The following is a 25,833-nucleotide window of genomic DNA, read 5'->3' on the forward strand; positions in this document are numbered from 1 at the left end:
GCTTTAGTTTATAGAGTATGTTGTCACACATAAATGAAGCGCCTGTAATCGAGAAGGTTCTCATCTTATTCCATCTCATCGGGCATGTTGTCAGCCGGCCATCGGTCCACCTGTGTTCGCCCAAGAGTTGAAGCTGTCCTGCAGAAACACACTAGCAAGATCTGGCTCCAGTAAATCCGATGGCAATCCACTGCCCCAATCAATGTTCATATCGTCCAGGTTAGAGAATGATGAGGCCGTGGTTTCACCTGGCAAGAGATCAAATGCATCAAGATCGCCGAGCTCCTGGTCAATGCCTGGTAAAGCGTTGTCTTGATCCATTGCTTGTGTCTGTTGATGTTGGCTCTGGTTGTCTGATCTGTTTGCTGTGCCCATGGCCGAAAATCCAGAAGCGAGTGGTGGTTGAGTCGGTTGTGCATCAGGTCCAATAGTGCTTCCCGGCCGTTGTGAATTGTCGTCGCTGGATTGAATCAAATATGAATGCTTCTTGGCGCAGAGATGTCAGGTCAAGTGCCTCTTCGTCAATCTGAATTCAAATATCAGTCGATGGCTTACCTGCTGGTGTCGGCGCTTGATCATGGTCCTGAGCAGACCGCGGAGGAATCTTTCAGTCTGTGCAACTCTAGACCCGCCGCGAGAGGCCATGCCCCGGATGTTGTCGAAGCCGCGTCGAATGGCCGCTTTATTTCGATTATGGTCAGGCAGAACCGCTGCTGCGTCTTCGGGTGTAGGAACCCCAAGAGCACCGAAAAGTACGCAAAGAGAGTTGAATACGACTGCGCGAAATATTAGTAAACGCACATGCAAGCCGAAGGAGAGCTTGGAATCCTGACTCACAGTGAAGGTTCCACCACCATGCACCAGTCATCTTTAGTGGTCGATTGGCATCGATGGTCTCAATTTGCAATTGAGCCATTTGGACGCAGATACTGGCACTCACACGTGCGAGCTGAATGTCGACGCGAGTCGCACGAGCACTGGAGGAAGCGGTAGTAGTACTGCACTGTCCCTCATGCTGTGACGGTTCTCCGTTTGCATTATTAGAAGGGTCGGATCCCAACAGTCCTCTGCTAGATGCCTGCAAATAGGTTGTAGGGTGCCGTCCTGCAGCATTAGGCGGCCATGATGCATCCACTTGATCCTGCAAGAGGAACAACACACTTTGACGATGTAGCAAAATGCGCATACCGAGGAATCGAAGCTTCAAGACAACTTTGTGGAGGCGTAGAATGTGCGGGAGGGATGGCGATGTTTCGTCCAAGTTTTCTAGTGAGAAAGCAAGATGTGGCGGGAGATTGCGATGCCACTCTAGTAATAGAGCGTCAAGCTCAAATATGGCGTTGAGCTGCGTGATGGTATAGTGAGCGTCGTACGATTGAGAGTATGGCACCCTACTCGTCAAAGGTGATGGCGCTAATTGGGATCTGGGCGGAAGGACCGCGAAAATCTCGTCCATGATGCGGTACAGTTTCACTGTATTTACGAAGAAAGCGTTGACAGACGAAACATCGCTCGGCTGCGCCTTGTCTTCCTTGAGGAATCTATCGTCTGTTGATGAGAGCAGTTCCCGATTTCGGGTGGGTCGTGGCATATGGGCTATGCCGAAAGGGCGTCCATAGACCATGCTCGAAAGTCTGCAGTTATACGTTAGCTCGGATGTGTGATGGCGAGGCTGGGAAAAGAGATCCAAAAACCGACCGATCGAACGAGAAGCACGCCCACCAAAGGCGCTTGCAAATCTCCTTATCGAGCGTCGACAGCGATGACGATTGCCTGTCATCGCCTTCAGCTATTCGGTCCAAGCCCAAGCCTTGGGACATGCGCGTTGCAATACCAATGGCCATCCAATGCTCGTTCGTACGTAAAGTGCCTTGCTGATACTGCGCCGCCAAGAGCAAGACCTGCACCATAGGTACGCTACAAAGTCGGTGGGAGTTGGCAATGACAAAGCCATTGGCTCTCAAGTAGAACTTCTGGCCCACATCATACACATTCGGCAATGGGGCGTCATCGCTTGTGTCGTACAGTTCGCACGCGATGGCAAAGATGAGGTTCAACTGTGCGAGCCACATTGGATTCAGTGGTTCATCCGAAAGCCAGGTGTCTTGGAATTGTTGCCGGATACGTTTCTCGACCAAGAAAGGCCAGGTGGGGAGAATGATCGAGAAGTATCTCTCAAGCAATGCGGAGGCAATGTAACGCTGAGGTAAGTAGCTGAGGCTCGACCCATCCATGTACGACTTGAGTGCGGAGATGCAATCGTCGGTGTTACTGTGGACGGGATTTTCCATGTTCCAGATATTGCTGGAACCAGCCGCAGTAGAAGCACCGCTTTCACCAACTTGTTGAGATCGAGACATAGTAGAGGGCGACGGCTGCGAAGGGTCTACGGCTCTGACATTTCTCCCATCATCCTCTGAAGCAGTCAAGTTGCGGGCGAAACGGAAGGTGGAGGCATCCTCGAACCCGGTGTTGCTGACATGCGAGTCATTTGGCGACACGTACTCAACCATTCCATCAATGATAGGAAGCGCTGCCCCATCATCCAGGTCGTGATCTTCCTCGTCACTAACGAGTGGCGAAGAAGTAGATGCAACGGCGGGCCCGTCTTTGGTGCGATCGTTGATCACTTTGGCCGAGCCGGACGGACCAGCATGAGCACTAGCGCTGGCACTGGCTCCCATATCAGGTAGGTACAGGATCCCATCACGCGCGTTTTTGTGAGTGGCTTGATCTTGAGAAGTTACGTTGGGAACATGTTGTTGTTGGTCCACGTTGATGGCCAACCGCTGTTCGTACTCTTTCAGCTTGGCTTCCAGATCATCTACATGTCTGCCATCTCGAGCAGGCTATCAGTAATGTCTCAGTAAAGCATCCTTGACGGCATACATGGAGTAGTACCCGCCACAGAAGGGACGGGGCGGCTGATCTCGAGCTCTTACCTTTGCGAGCAAGTGGCTCTTCGATATGCGGGAGGATAAACACATGCCTTGCCTCCGCTGACGCATGTAGAGCACGCCGGCCGAGCCGCATCGCATCGTACCTTGCGTTGCTTGCACTCCGCACATGCCTGGTGCGCCGGATCTACTCGCCGACGCTTGCGTCGTGGCCCTTGACCTCCGTCGCTCTCGTCCATGATGGTCGGCTACAGGATGCGATAGACATCAGATGAGAATGGTATGGTGCATGACCGCCAACACCAACGTGATGTATATATTGCACTCCAGTATGGAGGGCATGCTCAATACGGCATGGATGGGACTTGGACTGACGTTGCCTCTAGTCGCACGCACCACCAAGCACTATACCCTTTAGAGGTTCGGGGGCGGGAAGGATCGGGACGGCGCCCACAAGAACAGACTTTGCCACGGCTAAAGAACATCACCCTTCTCCTACACCAACGTGTACATCTTTTCTTCGAACATGGTCCTTTGACAACAATCTACCAGCTCGTCATCCATGATCCCACGAACGTAGACCAAGCCCATGAAATGCCAAGCATTGGCTCCATTCCGACGCACGATCATCGGATAGCGACTGCCAAATGGAAGAACAACCTCATCATCGTTGACGATATCCGGCGGTCCAACCCCAAGAAAGCCAGCCTTGGTGATGAAGAAAGCAGCTTCCTTAAAACACTCGGTCAGGTGCATGGACGCGAACAACATGGCTCGAAACGACCGCAAGATTTCGCCAATGAAGTCTGCAAGCGAGCTGTCGTTGTCGTTTTCAATCTTCTCGAGGCGTTTGAACGCGCCGGGTGCGCTCTCACGCAAGGATTTGGCGTTCCATGGTCTGATAAGCCTGTCCCATTCTTTGAAAAGTGCAAGCACCGCACCGGTGCTAATGGGACCCTCGGCGATCTTCTGTGCGATCTTCTGGGTTGATGAAGGAGTGGCGGGAGTTGCTCCCAGACGTCCATACGCACCAGAGCAGTATTTGATGAAGTCAAAGACCCTTCTCTCCGACTCGCTGAGTGCCTTCCGATCCAGGAACGCCATCAGCTTGTTGGTGTGCGAGCCCAGCATGGTCTGAGAGATCGTATGAAAAGCATTGCTTGTCGCCGAATGTGGATCGTCCAATTGGGTTACAGAGCCGATCGTGTCGAATTTCAGACCGGCCAAATTCAGCCGCTGGCAGCGATCATCGACAGACCAGGAAGCCGTTTTGCCAGGCTGGAGCGTGGTCCAGCCTCTCCAGCTGTCGTCCTGTCTGAAAATGGCAGAAGTCACACAGGATGCAATCGCTGCGAGCATTTTGGCATTCCTTTCCACAAGACCTTTGCCCAGCTTCAACTGGAATTGGAAAGCAGAGAATTTCGGTGGCCTATATTTCGTCGATTCGCCCTTCTGTCGGAAGGTGAAGTCCACTGCCCACGAGGGATAGTCTCGTGGTGTTGATGGACCTCTAGACACCAATCCCAATATCGCCAGGGTGCCACTTGCTTCAATGTCTGCAATCGTAGCTTTCGAAAACACGGTCGATTCCGGAGCGTCGTGGTCACGGCATATCAAATTCTGCTGCTTTTCAGGCAACGAGGTGACAATGCTGAATACCTTGTCTTGCGGGTTCTCTGTCTCGGTATTCCGCAGCAAGAATGCCATTGAGAGAAAGCTGCGCTTGAAATTCAGCTCCCTCATTATCGTCATCATAATCAAATGCGAGGCACTATCGCCCGACTTGCCATCACCGAAGAAGTAGAGCACAGGAATCATGTCGAATACCAGCGAAGGCAGCATATTGCCAATCAGATCATCGAAGGCGATCCTTTCGCGTCCCAGAAGTGCCACTGGATCTTTCCATGCCAGAGCATACTCCTCAAGCACCCAGGACCTCGTCCACCAAGGACTGACATACTCGTTGCTGGTGCTGATGGCGCGAGCAACATCTTGGGACTGTTTCTTGAGTTTGCGGAGAGCCCACAAGCTAGCCTCCTTTTCTGACCGAACGAATGAAAGATCCACACCAGGACTGGGCTCTCCTAGCCATACCAGCACGTTGCGAGCTTGCCCATAGATCTTAGCAAGCAGTCTAAGCTGTGGCGTCTTCTCGTCTTTGTTCTGCTGGTCGATGCAAATCTGGTCCACCCACAATCGACACTCTCCGGTTGGCTGTCTGAGATTGCGAAGGGCCTTGGCCAGATTCGGTGTTATCTTGTAGTCGTCGATGCCGTTCACGCAAATCTTTTCGGGCTCTTCGCCATGGCCCCAAACGTACGATAGAGCATCGTAGTTGGCTGCTGCGTGGGATGCTTCGTCGGTTATAGGTTTTAAATCATGTCTGACCAATCTGCAGACTATTGGATCACTGACAGCTCCGTGAAGCAGATCCAACAGCCGCGTCTGTCGCTGTGGATCGATTGGTATGCTCTTGTGCACTTTCGATGGCTGTTGCCGCCCTTGATCTGCGGTAAAGCTTGTCTTCTCCAAGGACATGTCTCGCTCGTGTAAAGAAAATTTGGACTATTTGCACGAAAAACGTTTTTCAGGCCCCGTTATCAATCGCAAAAGCAACTCTGGCAAAGTTCAAGGCCGCAAGTCTGTGACCAAAAGCGCCTTTGAGGCTCAGCTCGGACAGTGCCAAGCTCTTCTCGCGACTTCATCGCTCGATCTTTGTGGAGCCTGCATGGATTATTTGCCAATTAAAACAATCAACCGGCAGCCTGCAGCACATTTTACAAGACCGGTAGCTGGTGTGTGTGGATTGCAGTATAGCTGAGCCTTGACTACGCTGATCCAGTGCAGGATAAGGACTAACAGCGTCCGGCCCAGCCTCGTGAGTCTGGATATCGATTGGACTATCGGGTACAGGCGGCGAATGTTTTCCTCGCTTGGACATATGATATGAGTCCGCAGGAGGTGCGAATGAGTGCTCCGCAGTTAAACAATGGCATCAGAGCCCGAGCCACTCCTCTCGTCCTTGGAAAACTCGAGCAGCTCTCCTCCTCAAGCGACCTGATGCCATCGAACAATTTTTTCCAGGGGACGGCCCCTTCGCTTCAAGCCCAATGGTCCAACCCCAGCGACATCTTCACAATCCTCATGATCATTGGAGGCGACACGGTGCATGCAGCTCTCGCACAAGTGTGCGCAGGTCCAATCCCCAATCTGGCGCCGGCATCTTTCTCTTTCGGCTGTGTCTCCTATGCAGTATCTGCCATGCGTTCTGCAGTCGGTCACCACCGTCTGATGCCCGCACCTGATTTCGCCTGCAAGATTATCAACTTGAATACCGGCTATGCGCGTACCAATCATTCATGGATCCTTTCCCGTTTGCTTCGCGACTTCGAGTACTGGTGTGGCGATGCGTGCAAGGAGTCGAAACGGGAGAAGATCCATGAGATGAAGCGAAAAGGCAAGGGTGACCAGAGGCCATTACGCATCAGCTTCTGGTCCTGTATGAACGAGTCACACATCTTGGAAGGCCGCGGTGATCGGGCTTACTGGATTGGCATCCTCGTTAGCTTGGTCCAGATCGGAATCTCCACCATTCCCTGGGCTTTATGGAACGAATGGAGCATCTGCCTTTTTACGATTGCCGGCACCGTGCTGGCATATTGCAATGGACTGTCCTCGCAATGGTCTGAGGAAAAAAGTGGCAATCGGGCGCTTAGCCATCGACAGCGATTTTGCTTGACAGTCGGCAATGGAGTCGATGAGGCCATTGTAATCGAATGCGAGAAAGGCTCGGTCAACTTAGAGGCCTTGGCTGGTCCTCAAGTCGTTGTCAGCCACCCGCTTTGGACTAGGACTTGGACGTTCATCCTTGCCTTCTTATGGATTGTCTTTTTGGTTTCAGTCGCAGGCTGGCAGCAGCATACGTGGTTCCTGATCGGAGTTGGAATAAGCGGGATGATACACAACACTCTTGTCTCCGGGATGCCAAGGACGCCATCAGCATGGGGGCTTCAACTTGAGCTACGTGAGGTCTTCATTGCAGACAAGACGATGGAGACTTTGGTGAGCTTGGAGGAATACAGTCCAGGCGCTGGGCGTGTGATGCTGGCCGAATTCTTCCCTGGTGATCTCTGGCCTCGCGAGGAGCGATTCTGGAAGTACGCACGACGTCGCGAGATGGCACGTAAAAGAGACCGACATGACCCTGAACCATGGGCTATGCCACCCTTGCGTCGGCCAGACGGGCGTTCAAATGACGATGACATACCAGAGGTCGGGCCATACCGAGCGGCAGAGAAGGTTCGCCCTCAGCTTGATTCAGCGCAGAGTACTTATCGGCCTTTGCAAAGGGACATGGCTTGAAGATAGATGAATCGTTCCAGTGTACTAGTAGTCAGTGCACCAAGGCTGGCGAGTGTCGGACAATGCGAGTGAATAGCTAGCGAGTCGTGGAATGAAGCATCTTGTTCATCAACGTCTCGTTCGGAGACAAGAAGTTCGTGCTCATGGCCATACTCGAGCATACTTTGATGTAGTACAATGCCGGACCACCAGCTCCCTGCTGCATGCACTACAATTTTAGGATCTCATGTATGTGATTTGCTCGGAGTAGACCACCGAGTACAGAACATGACACTTTCGACATGCTCGGACCCCTTTTCCGAGGCCAGGGGAACGTCACTACATGCCACTGGACCCGAAAGACGAATCTCATTCGGCCTCCCTAAGACGTACGGCTCTTTGCAATATTACTGAGCACGAACGTCAGGATCAGTTAACCCAGTACGATGTCAGCAAAGTGAAGATCGGTCAGCGTGCGAGCGTTGAGAATCTAACAGCATTCGAATATACGTGGATATGTAGAAGGAACGTTGTTCTCCTGATCCTTCTTTCCTCATCTAGACTTCGTCTCGAGTCGTCTAATAACAATGAGTGCAAGCAGCAGGCTAGAGCACAACAGCCAGATCAGAACCAATCCTCCACGATACGACAAATCTTCTTACGACTGACTGACCTTGCTATGAATAGCCTTCGCAGCAGCGGCAAAGCAAGCCGCATCGTTGATAGGATCTACCCAGAATATCAGGACCAGCCCTACGAGGAGGATATCCATCCCACTCACCGAGTTCCTCCTGCGCCGCTGCGGCGGCACAGATTACCAGCGATGGTGCGAGAGCAAGTAGGCATGCTGGGTTCTGTGTCAGCTTGGTGATTGCGGTTGTGCTGTGGAGTGTAGGTTCACGAACGGCGGACATGGCATCCAAAGATGCTAAGTTTGGAGACGGTTTCGTTGGCGACTTGGACGAAGTTGACGATGGGGTCTGCAGATGATGGTGCGGTTTGAGCGATGGCGAGGGCTGGGAGGCCGAGAGGGAAGAGGGTGGAGAATTTCATTTTGAGATTTTACGTAGGCTGAAGGGGAATGTGCGAGAGGAAATCGATGTATGGTGAGAACGCAGGTAGGGTGTTGGGTTGAAGTTTTATATGTACTGATCTTGCCGCTGAAGATTCGCCCAGATCGTTTTTGGTGATCGTGTTGGTTCTTAAGTCGCTTCTTCTGCAATGTGACCAGATTCTGCAACGAACCGATGCGCCTGCGACGTTGCCAGACACCATTCATGTGTACCCATATTGCTCATTGACCTCGTCCTTCGCTCTCAAGTCATCGCACGTGGACCATTCGAATGGTCGACGAAGGGCTTCCTATGGATAGCAGTCATTGCTCTCGGATGAGCTGACGACGCATTTCGGTCCTTTATCGAAGGTTGCCAGTCGAACGCGACGCTGATGGCCATGTCGTTGGTGGAATAACAGTGCAGACCACATTATCCCAGACAAGCTTCACCAAGCTTTTGCGAAGCTCATAGCCAAGGAGCCTTAGTATGATCCTATTGATCAGGGTCTGGAGTTAGTCTGCATTGGACCGAGACCTTCAAGGTCTGCTAGAGGTTGGGTCGAATTGAGGCATTTGCTTGCCAATGGGAGGTCGGCATGTACGAGGAAGTGGAAGTTAAATCGCAACTACCCCTAGCCCCGTGGCAAATCCCGTCAGTAGCCGGGGACCTTCCTCATGCCTCTTGTTGGACTTGGAGGTTGCGGTATCTTCTTGCCAAGCGGAAAATTACTGACAGACGTACCTATTTGGGATAAGAGGCTCACCAATGGGCCGTCGACAGCTGGTAGTGCTAGCGAGTTTAGCCAACGGGATCAAACACTTGCGCGAGCAAGGCGAATCATCGCAGGTAGACCAGCCTGTCGTCGCAGCGTTGCATTGTCCCTGTGGTATTCTTGACATGCGTTTGATGTATCTCGATCCGTAGGCTTTGTCTGCTATGCGACTCTCATGGCCGTTTGAGGTCGCAGTGAGCATGTTTGTCGCTCCAAGCCTTTCCAATCTGGACCAGAGCGGAAACACATCGGTTCTCATAGGCGGAAGATCTCGAAGTACTGGAGGTAATGTCAGTAGTCGCGCATCTGTCTCGAGTCTCGGCGTTGCTCCTATCCTCAGAGACCACGATGGTGAGAACATAAAAGGCCAGGCTCGTCACCTTCTTCAGCTCCTTTCATCAGCAACTTCAATCTCAAGCACCTCGATCAAGGCCAAGATTGCCTCAATCATCAAACACAATGCAGTTCTCAAGGCTCGTTCTGCTGGCTCTTCCAGCCATCTCACTCGCGGCACCAGCTGTGGTTGCTCGCCAGGATGACACCCAGTCGAGCGTCGTCATCGAGAACTTCGTTGCCAATGCCAACAGCACCATCAGTCAATTGAGCATTTTGCAATGCAATATCAAAGGTTTGAATCGTCCTTCTAGATGACTTGCTCGCTGTCGCCTGATGCTGACATACGTGTAGGATGCGTTGAGGCTCTTGCACCTCTTCTCGCTGCGTGCGCCATTGCTGCGGCTACCGAGGGTAGAGGTGAGATAGAAGCGCTCGTTCATGTCTTTTCTAGAGGTGACGTGGCTGATTCTTGAGACGCAGATACCGCGAAGGACGCTACTTGCGTGGCCGATGCTTACCAGGACCTCAGCCCCAGCAAGAAGGTAGGCCATTCCAAAGACACGCGGGCTGAACCAGATTGAGGACAGATCTGACAAGTGTTGCAGCCAGCCGAGTGCAACCATTGCTACAAGTAGGCGTGAGCCGACGCAGGGATGGAGAGCATCGAGAGACATCGATCGGTGCCAAAATAGTTCGCAACCTAGTCAGAGTCCACATAATGCTCCATTCTGATCATTCTTTACCGCTTCACAGTCAGCTTTTGATTTCTCCGTTGTTTCGTTGAGATTCCTCATGTACTGCTCGAAGGACGGATGATCGAGCAAGTGCCAAAAACCGGTATTCGCAGTTGCTGCATGCAAATCATATGCGAACCTCGAGGAACATAGGAGTATGATTAGTGCTCTTGTCGCCTTCAACATTCAAATCAGCGGGAAAATTGCGAGAGCAATACCTTTGCACAGAGAGGAACGTGAAGCCCAACCACGGATGAGGTTTGGGCCAAGAATACGGAAGACCATACATAAATTCCTAGCCCAGCGGAAAGAACTCCGACCCACGTGACGCGACGGCTCTCTCGGTCTCCGCTCAGCACTCCCGCACCTCCACCAGTTCTCTCCAATCCAATCCCAAACCCTCCCATCTCCCGTCAGACGCAAATCACAGATCGAACGCACGACCTGCATCTTGGCATCATCGAAGCTCTTGCTCCGCCGCACCGCCACGAGGGCCAAGATGCCGCTTTCATTGGCAAGCTTGCCCGTGTTGCCCACCTTGCGACCAACGACGGCTTGCTCTCGAACCGCGGAGTGGGTCATATAGCTGAGAAGGACGACGTGCCGCGATGGAGATAAGGAATGCGGTGGCGTTTGGCACTCACGAGGACACCACGGTTTCTCAAGGATTTGGCATGCAGGACACGTCTTGAAAGTCTCTACTAATAATCATCATCTGGCTGTAAGCAGAGGAGTTTCGATCCTTTCTTTCTTACTCGATTTGTTATACTTCTCTTCTCTTGTCTCGTGTGTGGCGATATATATCTTTTGTTTGAAACCCATCAAGAGTACCACCTCCATCCCCAGAATCAAACACCCCACTACCTACGCAACAAAGCCGAAATCTCAGCTACTACAACCAAAATGACAACCCTCCAACCCACCACCACCACCACCCAACAAACCCCCCGCCCCTCCACCGAAACCGACCGCCGACACCTCCTCTCCCCCTCGGGCGCAACCTCCCTCCTGTCCTCCACCCAAACCACCCCCCGCGCCTCCCTCGAAAACCCCCCACAACTCCGCCGCGGAACCCTCGCCGACCCGTCCACAACCCAACACCCCTACCGCGGTTTCCCCTCGGAAGCCGCCTACCTCGCCGCCTTCAACGAGTGGGCCGAGAGCAAGAAGTACGTCCAGCACGATACGAACCTGGTGGGGTTCTATGGCGAGACGACGATGCAGGAGTATGCGGCGCGGCCGAGGCAGGAGTTTGGATTGAGTAAGCGGTGGAGGGAGAGGAAGGCGAAGAAGGAGGCGAGGAGGGCGAGTGCGGTTTGAGATGATGATTTCAGGTTGTGGAATAGATGGCGTTGAGGGATGTGTGTATGAGAATGACGACAGACATGTTCAATGAGAATAAACAGAATGAAAGAGGCTTTGAAGATCATATCGCCGAGTATCTGCCATTTGCACTGCATCCTAGCACGTCTCTGGTGCTCTATCATACAGTATGAGTACATGCCGTGAGGCTGCCATCTCTCAAACCTGCCTGCGCCAACGCTAATGCATTTCATTTTATCCCTCCAGTTCGCCGTCCCAAAACCATGCCGACCCATACACATTACGCCTATCGGTACCGTCATGACCATGCCTCGATATTTTATACTCCTGCCGCTCCGTGGTGCATCGCTTGTGTGCTACACATGCATGCGCGCAAAGCTGCTCGAGGTAACATTAGCATCGTCTGAATCTGCTTCATCTTCTTCTTCTTGGTACTTCTCCGTGAAAACTTTGCGTAAGTCTTGTCTGGAGACGGTGCCTTCGTCGTCTTTGGTCATGTACTCCCAGCACATGAACTGCCAGTTGAGTTCCTTGCGCCAGCAGAGACCGTAGCCGAGGCCGACAGGACCCGAGTCGTTTCTAACCATCTCAGAGGTCAAGCCACCTGTCTTGGGCATGCGTTGCTTGAAGATGACACGACCGACTCTGCTGTGGACCAACGCCATCGAGCACATGATGCACGGCTCGTGGGTGAGGTAGATCTCGAGTCGGAGGCAGAGGTACCCATCTGGCTTGAGGTTGTCGCGCTCGAAGTACTCCTTCTCGAGTGCGGTGATGGGAAGGTCGGAGAAGAAAGCGTCGCGAGCGTTGGTGTCATGCTCGAGACCACCCTTGGTGAAGTTGTTTTCCGCTTTGGCGGCGGCTTTGGTGACTGTCTGTGATGCACAACGTAAGCGCTTGCGACCAACCATACCGACGGCTCTCATGACAGCGTGGCCCATCATGTTGCCCTTGCAGCAGGCATCTGATGGATCGTTGGCGACGGCATTGGCTTGTGGCTTGTAACGGGCATCTCCGGCAACGGCAATGATTTCGGTCCGGCCTTCGACACGCTCGACGATGACACATCCTGGACCAGCGCCGATACCTTGTCGCTTGGTCTCATCGCCAGCGGTCTCCGCGAGTTTGAATGCTGCCTCGACGCCGATGTTCTCACTCTCTGGATTCTGCAATTCGTCCTCAGCCTTTCTAATGCTGGACGGGTGAGCACCGAATGGGTTGGTCTTGCGGTAGAATGTTGGCCAGTAATCTTCAGACCACTCTTCTGCTTGCGACTGGCTTGTCGGGGCCAAGCGAGGAACGGTGATTTCCTTGATCTCGAGTGGGTATGCCCAGGAGTCGGCGGATGAGCAGAAAGGGGTGTGTTCAGAAAGGACTTCGTGCAGTCGTGCAACATCTACGACCTTGGTGGGGCAGACAAGGAGGTGGAGGGTGGACGGGCGCGCGTTGGCTCGCGATCGGTTGGGGTTGGAGTATTCCCAGGAGGTGGTCGCGGGTGCCTGCATGACAGACAGTGGCGTGGATTCCCAGGCACGGGGAACAGAGTACATCTCTTTGACGAGATCGCGCTTGCCGAGGACATGGCCGGGGAGGTACTTGGGCTTTGCGAAGCGACGGAGGTGTTGCAGGTCGATGTCGTCCTGGCCGGGGATGTTGTCCTTGATGACTCTGATACAAGGTTAGCAAGCAGTTGAAGATGCAAATGGTGCTGACCATACCTCAGGATCCCTTCAGCATGCTTACTAGGCAGCTCAACGGTCCAAACTTGGATGGTTTCGTTGCCGAGACGGCACTCTTCTTTGGTCTTGAGATGCACCATGTGTCGCTTGGCGACGGCATCGTCGACGATCTTGGAGTCGCGGCGGAGGGCGGCCATGAGTGCGGTGATGTTGGTGGAGCGGAGGACGAGGTTGAGGACATAGCGGAAGAGGACAGCAAGCGCCGCAAACAGCGTCGCTTTATTCACGCCCTCGGCGAGGAAAGAGCGCAACGCCCTCCCCAGCAACGCCATCTTCGCAGGCGCACTTTGGGAAAGAACAGTGAAGGCTCGGCCAATAAAATATACCGTCTCCAGGTCGCCAAGCAAAAAGTGGGGCGGTCGCGTCGCGTAATCCCTGCCCGGTCAAACGCTGCTTCGACTTCACCTCGCTCGCCCGTTGCATAGCCTCACCATGGGCCTGTCGATGCTGCCGGACGAGCTGCTGCTGTCGCTGTCGGACCAGTGGCCGTGCCGAGATGCTCAAGTGAAGCAGCTGGCGGCGCTGCTGTCGGTGAGTGAATCGAATGTCTCGGAAGGAATTCACGTACTGAGAAGCAGCAGCCAACACTTCCAAGCCCTTCCACACTGGTGGTGTACGGTCCTCGCGCGAGCGGCAAGAGTGGAATGGTCAAGTCGTATCTGGAGAAGAGTGGTCTGGATCATGCGGTGGTTCGATGTCGGGAATGTGTCACGGGACGCCACTTGCTGGAGAAGATCGTCAGTGAGGTGTTCGATGCCTTGCATTCTCAGCATGTGAACGGCGATGTGGAAGCGCCGCCGGGACGATGCGAGAACCTCAGCTCATTGTCTGTGCACCTGCAGAGGCTGCTCGAGAGACGACAAAAGTTTGTGCTCGTTCTCGACGGCGTGGATAAGCAACGAGAAGCCCCACCGACTCTGCTACCGGCGTTGGCACGCTTGGGTGAGGCGATACCTCAACTCACTGTAATACTCACTGTGCGGAATCCACCACCTCGATTTCTTCATCATGTCGGCGTACCGCATCTTCACTTTCCACCATACGGACGAACTCAGTCAATTCACATTGTGTCTCGCAAGCCTCCAGACATCTTCCTGGAAGCTCCTCCCGACGATATGGACTACGATGACGAGACGCACGAAGAGGATAAAGCATGGCTATGGCCACGGTTCTGCGCCGCTGTGTGGGATTCACTGGCTCAAAATGCAGCTCGGGATCTCGCGGCGTTTCAAGAAGCATGCCACAGGCTGTGGAGACCATTCGTTGCCCCTGTCATTAAGGGTGATTTTGGTACGCGGGACTTCAGCCGCTTGGTGGTTGCGCAGAGACGGTTATTTCAGGACGAGAGTGTTCTGCTTGACTCTATTATAACAACGACGAACGGCGCTGCCGTGCTCTCGAAGAGCAAGACTCACGAGTTGCCTTACTATGCCAAATGGCTGCTAGTCGCTGCGTACCTGGCGTCGTTCAATCCCACCAAGCTTGACGCACTCTACTTCATGAAAAGTACGGAGAAGAAGCGTCGCAAGAAAGGAGGCGGGGTTGCCCGTTCTGGGGGTAGACCAAGCCAGGTCAGGAAGATTCCTCGACACCTGCTAGCGGCATCAGCATTTACACTCGATCGTCTGCTTGCAATCATGCATGCGATCCTGCCTGATGACATTCGAACGACGATCGACATTTACAAACAGATAGCGACGCTGTCCAGTCTTCGTCTACTTGTCCGCGCTGGAGGTATCGGCGGCAGCGATCCTCTCGAGCCAGGAGGAAAGTGGAGAGTCGGACCAATGGTGACTTGGGAGCATGTTCAGAGCATTGCGAGGAGCATCGACTTCAACTTGACGGACTACGTTGCCGAGTGAAGAACATACGACATGATGAGTACTTGGCCTCGCTCTCTCAATAAAAGATACCTTGAAAGTACTTGACCAGCTCCGCCACGGCATCCTTGCTCAAAGACGTCACTGTCCCTATCCACCCATCTGGCCTCAACACCACAACTCCGCCTGAACTTGCATCGATTCCATACCTCTGATACGCATTCTGCTTGCTGTCGTCGAAATATGCTCTGCCGAGCGGATCATGACCCAATACCTCCCAAGTGGATGGTGCTGTGGAATTGAGTATGGTCAAAAACTCTACCGATTCTGCAAACCATGTCAGCACTCATCGACTTACGCATCGATTCGAATGATCTCACTATTTGCTCGCAATGTGATCAATGCTGTCGATTGGAGAGCGGCAGCATGGAACTCAGATTCTTTCGTCAGAGCTGTATCACCTGCAAACACCACGACATGGAACATAGCAGAGTTTCGTGTCTGCTGTATCAGTCTCGTCTTCTCAAATGTACCTGGCGTCACAAGATCAATGTCTGGTCCTCTTTGCCCCGGTGAAAGCGCGCCTCTCTGCGAGCCAGTCCGATTCAGAGAGTTACTCTCTTCGAGATCATAGAATATCCCTAGACCAGAGCTGAAAGATGCCGCCTCAGCCATGATGTCTCCAAGTATGGCATTGACATCTGTGTTTGGATCGCCGGACCAGTTCTCTGGCAAGCGATTGGTCATCAATCGGCTGATATCCTTGTCATACTGGATGAGTCTCTGCACATTGGGCAGTCGCTCCGCCTGATATGTCCGGAGCAGATCGAAGTCTGCTGCTCCACGCAGTACAAGGCTCAGCTTCCATGCCAGGTTGACACTATCGTGAATGCCAGTGTTCATGCCCTGGGCTGCTCCGCTGCTATGTGTGTGGCAAGCATCTCCTGCCAAGAACACGCAGTCTTTGACGAAGAAACTTTCTGCAATCCGCTGGCCGACTGAGTAGATCGTCCACCAGTCGACACACTCGATCTCCAGGTCGAATGGTTTCACAGCGGCTTTGGCCTCCTTCACGGCGGCAGCTTCATCAAACACTTCGTATGAGTTCGCATGCTTTTCCGTGAAGGCATATCCAATCCGAGTTCTTCCACGGTCCAGACCCACCCAGAGCACATTGCCGTGTGTCGGAGATTCTATTGCGCAGTATGTTCTTGGTTTTGGCACGTTGGTCTTGACCAGACCATCGATTCGAACCCATTTGTCTGCGCTTGTGCTGCCTTGGAATGGAATCTGCAGCATGCGCCGAACCGAGGAGTGTCCGCCATCGCATCCGACAAGGAACTTGCACTTGATCTTCGAGTCCTGTCCAGTCTTTTCATTCTTGAGAGTAGCGGTCACTTTGTGACAAAGTGCAGGAGCTGTCTCGTCAACGACAACATCAAGCAGGCTGAAAGGGGCCTCCACTTCGATACCATGCTCCCTTAGTGCCTCTCGAAAGACATCCTCCTGATACTTCTGTCGCAGCACCAATGCAAAATCCCAAGCAGTATCACTCATCGACGTCTCCATAAAGCTCCATCCCCGACCTTTGACTTCTTCACCTTTCGAGTTGTACGTGACAGTATTTCGGCAGGCGAAGCATTGTTGGGCTAGTCTTTCGGCGAGGCCAAGTTGATCGAGCAGCTCGCTTGTTCTCGGGAAAAGGGTGATCGCTCGACCGTATGCTTGCTGAGATGTGGCTTTCTCGTTCTTGTCGATGATGGCGACTGAGACGCCACCGAATTTGGCCAGTTGGAAGGCAGTGACAAGACCAACAGGCCCGGCGCCAACGATGAGGACGTCGACTTTCCGAGTCTCTTCTGCCATTGCCGGTGAATCGAGTCAATGGAGATGATGTCGAAGAAGTCTTTAGAAAAGGTTCGATCGCAACAGCGGGTTACCGGGCAACATGTACAGGCATCATAATCGTGTCTGATGGTCCAAAACGTGCGTTACTGCGTTTCCCACCTATCTAGAATCCGTCAGACCTCGAGTACACCAGCCGGTTCAATGATGTGTCGAGAATTGGTACCTGCAGCTTCACTGATAAGACGCCGATAGGCAGAGCTGATCGTACAGCTTCCTCCGGCGAACAATCTATTACAAGCTATCGATAGCACAGCACCGTGTAACCGCAACGACACTTGACTTCAATTGAGCCAGTTACATGTGATTTTGACCATGGCGGAGCAGGTCTTCGATCTTTTGATTATCAATGGTGTCGTCGTCACCACCGATGAGACCAGAGAAGTTGATATTGCTGTGATTGGGGAGAAGATAGCTGCTGTTGAAGATCGTGGCAGCTTTAAGAATGCTCAGGCAAAGAAGATTATCGATGCTGAAGGCGGGTGGGTGATGCCTGGTGGGATTGTGAGTGCAATGACCATCGAATGAGACTACAATATGCTGACCGAGCGACTTAGGACGCACATGTAAAACTGATCGAGAAGCAATCGATAATTGTAAGTCTAATCATATGCAGGTCCACCTCCAAGAACCACAACTCTTCGGCAAAGGCTCCAGCTGCGACACATTCGAGACAGGTACCAGATCAGCCATATGCGGCGGTACGACAACAATCATAGCATTCGCCCCTCAATCCAAAACCGAAAACAGCCTCCTCGACGCCCTCGCCCGAACGTACGCCAAAGCCGAAGGAACATGCTACTCAGACTACTCTTTCCACCTCCTCGTCGGCAACCCATCTGAACAAGCATTGTCCGAATTTCCCATCCTGCGCTCCAAAGGCATCTCCTCCCTGAAAATCTACATGACCTACGAAGCGCTGCAACTCTCCGACTACCAAATCCTCGACGTCCTCTTCGAAGCCCGCCGACACCGAATCACCACCCTCATCCACGCGGAGAACAACGACCTCATCCTCTGGATGACGCGCAAACTCGAAGAACGCAACCTCCTCGCCCCCAAATACCACGCCACCTCGCACCCCCCACTCGCCGAAATCGAAGCCACCTACCGCGCCATCTGCCTCTCGGAGTTCATCGACGTCCCCATCCTCCTCGTGCACGTCTCCTCCCCCACCGCCGCCGAAACCATCCGCGCCGCGCAGACCGAGCGGAACCTCCCCATCTACGCCGAAACCTGCCCGCAGTACCTCTTCCTCACCAAACACGACCTCGACAAACCCGGCTTCGAAGGCGCCCGCTGCGTCTGCTCCCCTCCTCCCCGCGACTCCCCCGCGGACCACGCCGCCCTCTGGCGCGGCCTCTCCAACGGCACCTTCACAATCCTCAGCTCAGACCACTGCCCCTTCCTCTACGACGACACCACGACCGGAAAGAAAACCTGCATCACCGCCCAGCACCCCCAGGGACACTTCAAATACATCCCCAACGGCATCCCCGGCGTCGAAACCCGCCTCCCCCTCATCCTCTCCGCCCTCACAACCTCCCCCTCCCTCCTCCCCCTCCAAAAATTCGTCCAAACAACCTCCACCAACCCAGCCAAACTCTACGGCCTCTACCCCCGCAAAGGCGCCCTCCTCCCGGGCGGCGTCTCGGACGCAGACCTCGTCATATGGTACCCCCCGCCGGGCCTGGAGCCTTTCGAGCTGAGGAATGAGATGCTGCATCATGCGTGTGATTATACGCCTTATGAGGGCAAGGTTGTGCGGCAGTGGGCGCGGTGGACGGTTTTGAGGGGGAGGGTGGTGTGGGAGAGGGATGGGGTGGGACTTGTGGGGAGGAAGGGGGAGGGAGTGTTTGTGGAGAGGGGGGGGAGTTCGTTGCGGGGGAGGGTGAGGGGGGAGGAGTGGGAGGTTAGGGGGTTTTGATGAGTTTGATGATGATTGGGGGTTTTGGGTAGGTAGTTAGTTGTTGTTCTTGAAAGGTTTTTTTTAAAGGGTTTGATTTGATTTTGACGCTTGCTGCTGTACAGATTATATATTTTTACATTTCTTCATCTTTTGGGTATCATTTCCTCCCTTGTGACTTTGATAGTGCTCACCAATGCCAACCCCAACCCCCTACAGACCTATATTACTCAAACCCTCGCCTCCATCGCAATCTCTTTTTGCACCCACTTCTCCAACCCACCCCTCGCAATAATCTCCTGCACATTCGGCGGCAACTCGCCCACCTTCTGCGTCCACGACTCCCCACCTTCGCCCTCCTGAATCACAACCTGACTCCTCCTCACATCCCATGTAAACGTCCAGCCCGTCCGTACGGTAAGTGGCTTCTCGACTGGCTTGCTTTCAGGCGCAGGCGGAGGCGAGTCTAAGCTCTGGCTGTTCTGCGAGGGCTCAGTAATCGGTTTCTTTCCCGCTTGGCCAGTCGCAGCGGGTGCGTTGTCGTTGAAGGCGGATCGAAGTCTCTCGATGAGTTTGGGGACTTCGACGCCCATCAAGGCGTTGTTGATAGAATTCCTGCTGAAGATGTTGCCGAAGCTGCCGGAGACGACGAGTGGTAAACCTTTGGCGAGGATCGCAGTCGCGGCTTGTTCTCTTGACGAGCCGCAGCCGAAGTTGAAGCCGGAGACGAGGATGTCGCCTGGTTTGGCGATCTTGGCGAAGTTGGTGTCGTAGTTCTCCATTACGACTGTGGCCATCTTGGCGGGGTCTGAGCTGAAGGCATCGTCGTAGGTATATTTGCCGGGATAAATCGCATCGGTGTTGACGTTGTCGGCATTGCACCAGACAATTTCGCCAACCACCTTTTCTGGGAAGCCAGGTAGAATTTCGGTCAGTCCAGTAGACGCCTCTTCCTGTGGCTCGTTTGGAGGTTGAGAAGACGAAGAACGCGCTAGCCTACTCTCTCCCTCTTGGATGACGCCTTCTGCCTGCTGAATGAGCTTGTCCAGTGCATCCTCAATCGAGATCATGCGATCCTCTTCCCGCACACCATCACCAACACCGCGGTTCACACCCGTCCATTCAGCGGGCTTTTCGTACCAGCCTGGACCAGCAATCTTGCCTTGCAGAGCACTGGCGGCGACGACCTCGGGGCTGGCAAGGTAAGCCTTGGCGTCTGTGCTGCCCATACGTCCTTTGAAGTTGCGGTTGCTGGCTGAGATACCGACCTCGCCAGGCTCGAGAAGTCCAGTTCCAAGACCAATACAAGGACCACAGCCAGATGGGAGAGGCTCAGCGCCAGCGTCGAGAAGTGCTTGCCAGTCGCCTGATTCTTCAGCAGCTTGCTGTTCTGGGAGGGAAGCTGCAGCGATGTAAAACTTGACACCTTCGGCAATCTTTGGGACTTTACCATCGACATCTGCTTGTTGCTTAAACACCTTGGCGGCTGCTTCGAGATCTGATCGCCTTGAATTGGTACAAGAAACGAGGTATGCCTTGTTAACTTTGATGTCTTGCGCTTCGAGCTCATTCAAAGGTGTGGCCACCTTGACCGAGTTCGGACCAGAGACGTAAGGCGAGAGACTTGAAAGATCCAGATACAGCTCCTTGGCGTAAGTAGCACCTTTGTCCGCCGTGAGTGGGTTTGCGAAAAGTTCATCCAATCTCTCGTGGTTGAAACGTTCTGTAGTCAAGCTTGACGTCTCAGAAGGCGACTTGTACATGCTCGCCTCCGTAGCCTTGTATCGCAACCAGCCTCTAAGGACATCGTCGATTGGAAAAAGACCAGAAAGAGCGCCCCATTCGGTCGTCATATTGGCAATGGCAAGTCGATCGTCCACGGGTAGACTCCTCATCGTGTTCGTCGATCCAGTAAACTCAATAGCATGATTCAAGACCTCGTCGTTGTTAAACAACCCACATAAAGCGACAATGACATCCTTTCCAGTCACCCCCTCTGGTAATATACCGGTAAAAGTGACCTTCGCGATCGGAGGAATCTGCCACCATGTCCTGCCCGTTGCCCAAATACTCGCAGCATCAGTTCTGACCACAGGCGTCCCCAGACACGCAACACCGCCATACATATTCGAGTGACTATCACTGGCCACAGCCATAGTCCCAGGCCAAGCATATCCCTCTTCAACCATAATCTGATGTCCAATACCACGTCCCGCCGGATAGAAGTCCACGCCATTCGACTTGGCAAACGACTCAATCTGCTGGTACTTCTTGAGGTTCTTCTCGCTCTTGTTCTGCACATCGTGATCCAACGTCATCACCACCTGCTTGTTGTCGTGGATCTTGGTCGCGCCGATGCTCATGAACTTGGTCGCGACGGGCCAGGAGTTGTCGTGGGTCATGCAGTGGTGCGGTGAGAGGGTGACGTAGTCGCCGGACTTGACGAACTTGCCATCGGGAAGGCCTTGCGAGTAGCGCTGGACGATCTTTTCGGTCAAGGTCTGGGGAGTGGTTGATGTTGATGGTGGTGTGCTGAGGATGTCAGGAGGAGCATTTTGGAGCTGGGAGGAGAAGGCTTCGGTGACTTCGGCGAGGCGCGCAGGACGGGAGTGGGAGATGTATCGTGGGCGGTGGTGGAGGTGTGTCGTTGCTAGGAGGCATCTTGATGGAGTGATGAGAGGTCTTGGTCGTGTGAGAGTGGTCTACTTAGTGATTAGCTTTGATGGGGAATTGATTGAGAATGACATACACATCTTGCGAGTCTCTGCAGACTCCTGGCGACACCCGCCCTCAAAGCAGCCATGGTCGGCGTGAACAGGCTGTCTATTGGCAGACACTCATTCAATGTGTGAGTGTTGATGCAGCAGAGCCAATGATGGTCGAGGTAATTGGCGTGCAACAAATTCGACCCAAGGCGGGCGATGTCGGCGGGTCGGTCATCGAAGTTTGGCTGGAGACGAAACACCACCGCAATGGCGTCGTGACTCAAATGATGTCAAGCCAAGTATAACAAGGAAAACACCACCTCGCAATCCTTCGCTTCTAACTACCAACACCATTCAAGACTATTCACAATGCCATCCCGCGATCAAATCCACTACTTCGGTGCCGGCCCCGCGCCTCTGCCAACGCCAGTGCTGGAAGAAGCCTCCAAAGTCCTCCTCAACTACAACGACTCTGGCGTGGGCATCACCGAAATCTCCCACCGCAGTGCAGACGCCAACGCCATCCTCGCCGCGACTCAACAAGCTTTGCGTCAATTGCTCGACATCCCCGAGTCAGATGGTCCGGATGGCTACCAGATCCTCTTCCTCCAGGGTGGCGGCAGTGGGGAGTTCAGTGCGGTCGTCTTGAACATGGTCAGCGCCTGGGTGGGCGGGAAGTTGAAGGAGGTCGGCGGCGATGAGGCCAAGCTGGCGGAAGTGGTGAAGAACCAGCTCAAGTTGGACTACTTCGTCACTGGATCCTGGTCCCTCAAAGCCTCCCAAGAAGCCGCCAGACTCGTCGGAGGCGAGCACGTCAACATCGTGACAGACTCCAGAAAACACCGCGACGGCAAGTTCGGCGTCATCCCAGTGCAATCCACCTGGACCGCCACCGCAGACAACGCCTCAACCGCCCTGACATACTACTGCGACAACGAAACCGTCGATGGGGTGGAATTCCAATCCACGCCCACAGGCCACAACCTCGTCGCGGACATGAGCTCCAACTTCCTCTCCCGCCCCGTCGAAGTCTCCAAACACGCCGCCATCTTCGGCGGCGCGCAGAAGAACGTCGGCACCACGGGCATCACCATCGCCATCATCTCCAACCGCATCCTCCCTCCCCACGCCGAACTCGCCAAGCCAGAACTCCTCCGCAAGCTGGGCCTACCCGTCGGACCCGTCGTGCTGGACTGGCCCACCATCGCCAAGAACAACAGCCTGTACAACACCCTCCCCATCTTCGACGTCTGGATCGCAGGCAAAGTCATGGAGCGTCTGTTGCAGATCCATCCTACCTCTTCCGGGCCCAAGATCGCCGGCCAGCAGGCTGAGAGTGATAAGAAGTCGCAATTGCTGTACTCGACTCTCGACAGCAATAGCAATGTCTACCACGTCGTACCTGATAAGAGCGTCCGCAGCAGGATGAACATCTGCTTCCGTGTCAAGGGTGGAGACGATGCTGCTGAGAAGGCCTTTTTGAAGGGTGCTGAGGAGAGGGGTCTGCTGGGGTTGAAGGGGCACCGCAGTGTTGGTGGTATTCGTATCAGCAATTACAATGCTGTGCCTGTGGCGGCCGCGGAGAAGTTGGCGAAATATTTGCAGGACTATGCCAAGCAGGCGTAAATCGAAAGGCACTGTGAGAGTGAAGTGATGATTTAGCGAGGAGTTTTTGGAAGCAAAAGTGGATGATTCAACTCATATGTTAGAATTTGGAAAAGGAACAGGAAAAGGATGTGGGTAGAAGTGGTGGTCAACCACCACAGCAGAACAACGATCACAAAACCAAGAAAGCCAGCGAGGCTCCCAATCAATTCGTCAATCATATATCCCCCATCCATCTTCTCTCTCCTACAACTTATGCCTCTTCTCCCCACTTGCCACCTTCCGAAACTCCTCCTGCGGAATCCCCCTCATAAAAACCTCCAACCCGCCAAAAATCTCCTTCACCCCCTGCGCATCGTACAAATCCCTCTCGGGCGCCTTGATCATCGCCTTGATCTTGACCAACGAATTCGACACCAAATGCTCCCCCAGCCGATTATCCACCTCCTCCAGCACCAACTCCAAGAATTTCGAAGACTCATTCGGTTGCGTGGGGAACGTCTTATTAACGAACCCGCACTGCACGAGTTCGTCACAGGAGATCTTTTTGCTCATCAGCAGGGCTTCGTGGCCGCGGGCGGGTCCAAGACGGTTCAGCATCGCGCGCGAGGAGAGGCCTTCTGCGACGAGGCCCAGCGAGGTGAAGGGGCAGAGGAGGTAGGTGTGGGGCGCGGCGTAGACGAAGTCGGACATTCCGACCAAGGCGGCGGCGATGCCTACGACGGGGCCGTTGAGCGCGGCGACGAGGATTTTGCGGTGCGAGTAGAAGGCTTGGGTGATGTTGAGGTTGTAGGCGGCGAAGGATTGGAGCCATTGTTTGTATTGGTCGGAGGCGGGGCCTTTGTTTTGGCCGGCGGCGGAGACGTCGGCGCCTCTATACCCATCGAAAGTAAGTTAGATGGAGAACTGGAGATATATGTGTGTGTGAGTGGTGTGAAGCTCACGCGCTAAAGAACCTCCCGGTGCCGGTCAGGACGGTGATGAAGACGTCATCGCGGCCGTCGACGTGGCGCATGAGCTGGGAGAGGTGGAAGAAGAGGTCTTGGTTCAGGGCGCCGAGTTTCTTGGGTTGGTTGATGGTGATGATGGCGACGCGGCCGCGGATGTCGAGCTTGACCTCGTCGATGGGTTTGGGTGCGGCGTCCATGTTTGCTTGGTATGTATATCTAGATTAGTGTAGATGTTGGTGTTTGTGATATAGTAGTAGAGAGTCGTATATGAGAGATGATTGAGCTCCTACAGTGTGTGTAGAGGTGGTGATATTACCGATCCTCTCGAGTCGAAGCAGCTGACATTCGGCAAGCTAGAGGTGGATGAGGTGAACTTGAACTCCGGCCGAGGATGAAGTCGAGGGGAGCTCTCAATGCTCATCACGTGCCAACGCGAGGATGTCGGCCTTTCGCATCCTTCTCGGCCGACCCGACGTCAACGTTGACCAGTAGATATACCCTTACATATACTCTCCAACAATCAATCACATCAACAACCCCCATCAACATGTTCCTCTTCAAACACGGCAGCCGGCGCGCCGTCCAAGCCATCCAAACACACACCACCCAACGCTTCGCCTCCAAAATCTCCATCCCCTTCCAACCACCCCCGGTCCCCATCATCGAAAAATGTCCCTCCCCAACCTGCCTATGCAGAGAACCCCCGTCAGGCCTCGACATCGAAAGAGAACAAAACATCAACGGATCCATGGCAGCATACGCCGAGCAAGTCCTCATCAGCACAGGCAGAGACGACTGGAAGAGCCGGACAGAAGATGAAGAGGATGCGGTGTTGGTCAATCAGCTGAAGAAGAACCTCACGCGGGGTGGGAAGTTTGTCGATGTGCGTGGGATTCTACACACCCTCGTGGTTGCTCGGTGGAGCTTCAAGACTGACGAGAGATGTTATCTGCATATAGCCCTACCACAACATCTTGATCACAAACTCCTCTTTCCCTCCCACACCTTCAACAAGAAGATCCACCCCCAACCCAGGCAAAGACCCCTCCTCCAGCACAAGCACAACAGACTCAGCCTCCGCCTTCCTCCTCCCCTCCTTCCAATACATCCCCTCCATCCCCACGACCAACCCATCCTCCATCGAAACCTTCATCAAAGCCTTCCTCCTCCCCCCAAAACTCCACAACGCCCACTCCCGCCTCAACCGCGCCGAACAAAACATCCTCCTCCGCGAGGCAGAACTCCAAGCCCAATTCCCCGGCGCGCGCGACGTCGACGAGATCCTGATCCTCATCTGCGGACACGGCGGCCGGGACGATCGATGCGGGAAACTAGGCCCCCTCCTACGCGAAGAATTCCAGGAGAAACTGCAACGACAGAACATCCCCCTTTCGCACTCGCCACCGCCTCTCGAGGCTGAAGTCGTCGACACGGCTGTGGAAGGGTACGTCCCCACTGCGCGAGTGGGGTTGATCTCGCATATCGGGGGACACAAGTGGGCGGGGAATGTGATTGTGTATATCCCGCCGAGTTTCGAGCGGAATTCCCTCGCGGGCAAGGGGATTTGGTATGGACGGGTGGGACCGGAGCATGTAGAGGGGATTGTGCAGAAGACGGTGTTGGAGGGGAAGGTGATTAAGGAGTTGTTCAGGGGTGGGATTGATAGGAGTGGGGAGATTATACGCTTGTGATGATGATAGAACATCACCTCTCTGTACATTGCTGTCGATAGAGTATAGATATAT

The 25,833-nt window shown here is 53.9% G+C and overlaps 14 protein-coding genes across 14 annotated transcripts; 7 read left to right on the forward strand and 7 right to left on the reverse strand.

The window, feature by feature from the left end:
- Positions 1-90: 90 nt before the first annotated feature.
- M409DRAFT_21589 (uncharacterized protein) lies at positions 91-3,136 on the reverse strand (the record flags this gene model as incomplete). Its single annotated transcript, XM_033805926.1, has 5 exons — positions 91-486; positions 556-776; positions 838-1,634; positions 1,699-2,849; positions 3,044-3,136. 5 exons carry the CDS (start codon positions 3,134-3,136, stop codon positions 91-93), a joined length of 2,658 nt encoding a protein of 885 aa, XP_033669033.1.
- A 256-nt stretch (positions 3,137-3,392) lies between these two features.
- M409DRAFT_21590 (uncharacterized protein) lies at positions 3,393-5,435 on the reverse strand (the record flags this gene model as incomplete). The annotated part of the gene is made up of 1 exon (XM_033805927.1): positions 3,393-5,435. The coding sequence occupies one exon, from the start codon at positions 5,433-5,435 to the stop codon at positions 3,393-3,395; it is 2,043 nt and encodes a 680-aa protein (XP_033669034.1).
- A 408-nt stretch (positions 5,436-5,843) lies between these two features.
- On the forward strand, positions 5,844-7,259 carry M409DRAFT_53457 (uncharacterized protein; the record flags this gene model as incomplete). The annotated part of the gene is made up of 1 exon (XM_033812377.1): positions 5,844-7,259. The coding sequence occupies one exon, from the start codon at positions 5,844-5,846 to the stop codon at positions 7,257-7,259; it is 1,416 nt and encodes a 471-aa protein (XP_033669035.1).
- A 637-nt stretch (positions 7,260-7,896) lies between these two features.
- M409DRAFT_21592 (uncharacterized protein) lies at positions 7,897-8,291 on the reverse strand (the record flags this gene model as incomplete). Its single annotated transcript, XM_033805928.1, has 3 exons — positions 7,897-7,967; positions 8,020-8,085; positions 8,144-8,291. The coding sequence occupies 3 exons, from the start codon at positions 8,289-8,291 to the stop codon at positions 7,897-7,899; spliced, it is 285 nt and encodes a 94-aa protein (XP_033669036.1).
- A 1,233-nt stretch (positions 8,292-9,524) lies between these two features.
- M409DRAFT_53458 (uncharacterized protein) lies at positions 9,525-10,036 on the forward strand (the record flags this gene model as incomplete). The annotated part of the gene is made up of 4 exons (XM_033812378.1): positions 9,525-9,693; positions 9,753-9,818; positions 9,882-9,943; positions 10,007-10,036. 4 exons carry the CDS (start codon positions 9,525-9,527, stop codon positions 10,034-10,036), a joined length of 327 nt encoding a protein of 108 aa, XP_033669037.1.
- A 1,002-nt stretch (positions 10,037-11,038) lies between these two features.
- Positions 11,039-11,455, forward strand: M409DRAFT_53459 (uncharacterized protein; the record flags this gene model as incomplete). Its single annotated transcript, XM_033812379.1, has 1 exon — positions 11,039-11,455. The coding sequence occupies one exon, from the start codon at positions 11,039-11,041 to the stop codon at positions 11,453-11,455; it is 417 nt and encodes a 138-aa protein (XP_033669038.1).
- Positions 11,456-11,814: 359 nt separating this feature from the next.
- Positions 11,815-13,334, reverse strand: M409DRAFT_65653 (uncharacterized protein; the record flags this gene model as incomplete). Its single annotated transcript, XM_033816611.1, has 2 exons — positions 11,815-13,126; positions 13,177-13,334. The coding sequence occupies 2 exons, from the start codon at positions 13,332-13,334 to the stop codon at positions 11,815-11,817; spliced, it is 1,470 nt and encodes a 489-aa protein (XP_033669039.1).
- Positions 13,335-13,629: 295 nt separating this feature from the next.
- On the forward strand, positions 13,630-15,059 carry M409DRAFT_65654 (uncharacterized protein; the record flags this gene model as incomplete). Its single annotated transcript, XM_033816612.1, has 2 exons — positions 13,630-13,728; positions 13,779-15,059. 2 exons carry the CDS (start codon positions 13,630-13,632, stop codon positions 15,057-15,059), a joined length of 1,380 nt encoding a protein of 459 aa, XP_033669040.1.
- Positions 15,060-15,096: 37 nt separating this feature from the next.
- On the reverse strand, positions 15,097-16,883 carry M409DRAFT_65655 (uncharacterized protein; the record flags this gene model as incomplete). Its single annotated transcript, XM_033816613.1, has 2 exons — positions 15,097-15,333; positions 15,423-16,883. 2 exons carry the CDS (start codon positions 16,881-16,883, stop codon positions 15,097-15,099), a joined length of 1,698 nt encoding a protein of 565 aa, XP_033669041.1.
- Positions 16,884-17,237: 354 nt separating this feature from the next.
- On the forward strand, positions 17,238-18,849 carry M409DRAFT_65656 (uncharacterized protein; the record flags this gene model as incomplete). The annotated part of the gene is made up of 2 exons (XM_033816614.1): positions 17,238-17,426; positions 17,524-18,849. The coding sequence occupies 2 exons, from the start codon at positions 17,238-17,240 to the stop codon at positions 18,847-18,849; spliced, it is 1,515 nt and encodes a 504-aa protein (XP_033669042.1).
- Positions 18,850-19,058: 209 nt separating this feature from the next.
- Positions 19,059-21,631, reverse strand: M409DRAFT_65657 (uncharacterized protein; the record flags this gene model as incomplete). Its single annotated transcript, XM_033816615.1, has 2 exons — positions 19,059-21,530; positions 21,578-21,631. 2 exons carry the CDS (start codon positions 21,629-21,631, stop codon positions 19,059-19,061), a joined length of 2,526 nt encoding a protein of 841 aa, XP_033669043.1.
- A 271-nt stretch (positions 21,632-21,902) lies between these two features.
- On the forward strand, positions 21,903-23,159 carry M409DRAFT_21600 (uncharacterized protein; the record flags this gene model as incomplete). The annotated part of the gene is made up of 1 exon (XM_033805929.1): positions 21,903-23,159. The coding sequence occupies one exon, from the start codon at positions 21,903-21,905 to the stop codon at positions 23,157-23,159; it is 1,257 nt and encodes a 418-aa protein (XP_033669044.1).
- Positions 23,160-23,384: 225 nt separating this feature from the next.
- Positions 23,385-24,285, reverse strand: M409DRAFT_21601 (uncharacterized protein; the record flags this gene model as incomplete). The annotated part of the gene is made up of 2 exons (XM_033805930.1): positions 23,385-24,012; positions 24,083-24,285. 2 exons carry the CDS (start codon positions 24,283-24,285, stop codon positions 23,385-23,387), a joined length of 831 nt encoding a protein of 276 aa, XP_033669045.1.
- Positions 24,286-24,635: 350 nt separating this feature from the next.
- On the forward strand, positions 24,636-25,779 carry M409DRAFT_65660 (uncharacterized protein; the record flags this gene model as incomplete). The annotated part of the gene is made up of 2 exons (XM_033816616.1): positions 24,636-24,971; positions 25,048-25,779. The coding sequence occupies 2 exons, from the start codon at positions 24,636-24,638 to the stop codon at positions 25,777-25,779; spliced, it is 1,068 nt and encodes a 355-aa protein (XP_033669046.1).
- Between the last annotated feature and the right edge of the window lie 54 nt (positions 25,780-25,833).

This window comes from Zasmidium cellare (genome assembly GCF_010093935.1).
Source record: "Zasmidium cellare ATCC 36951 unplaced genomic scaffold M409scaffold_13, whole genome shotgun sequence".
NCBI lineage: Eukaryota > Fungi > Ascomycota > Dothideomycetes > Mycosphaerellales > Mycosphaerellaceae > Zasmidium > Zasmidium cellare.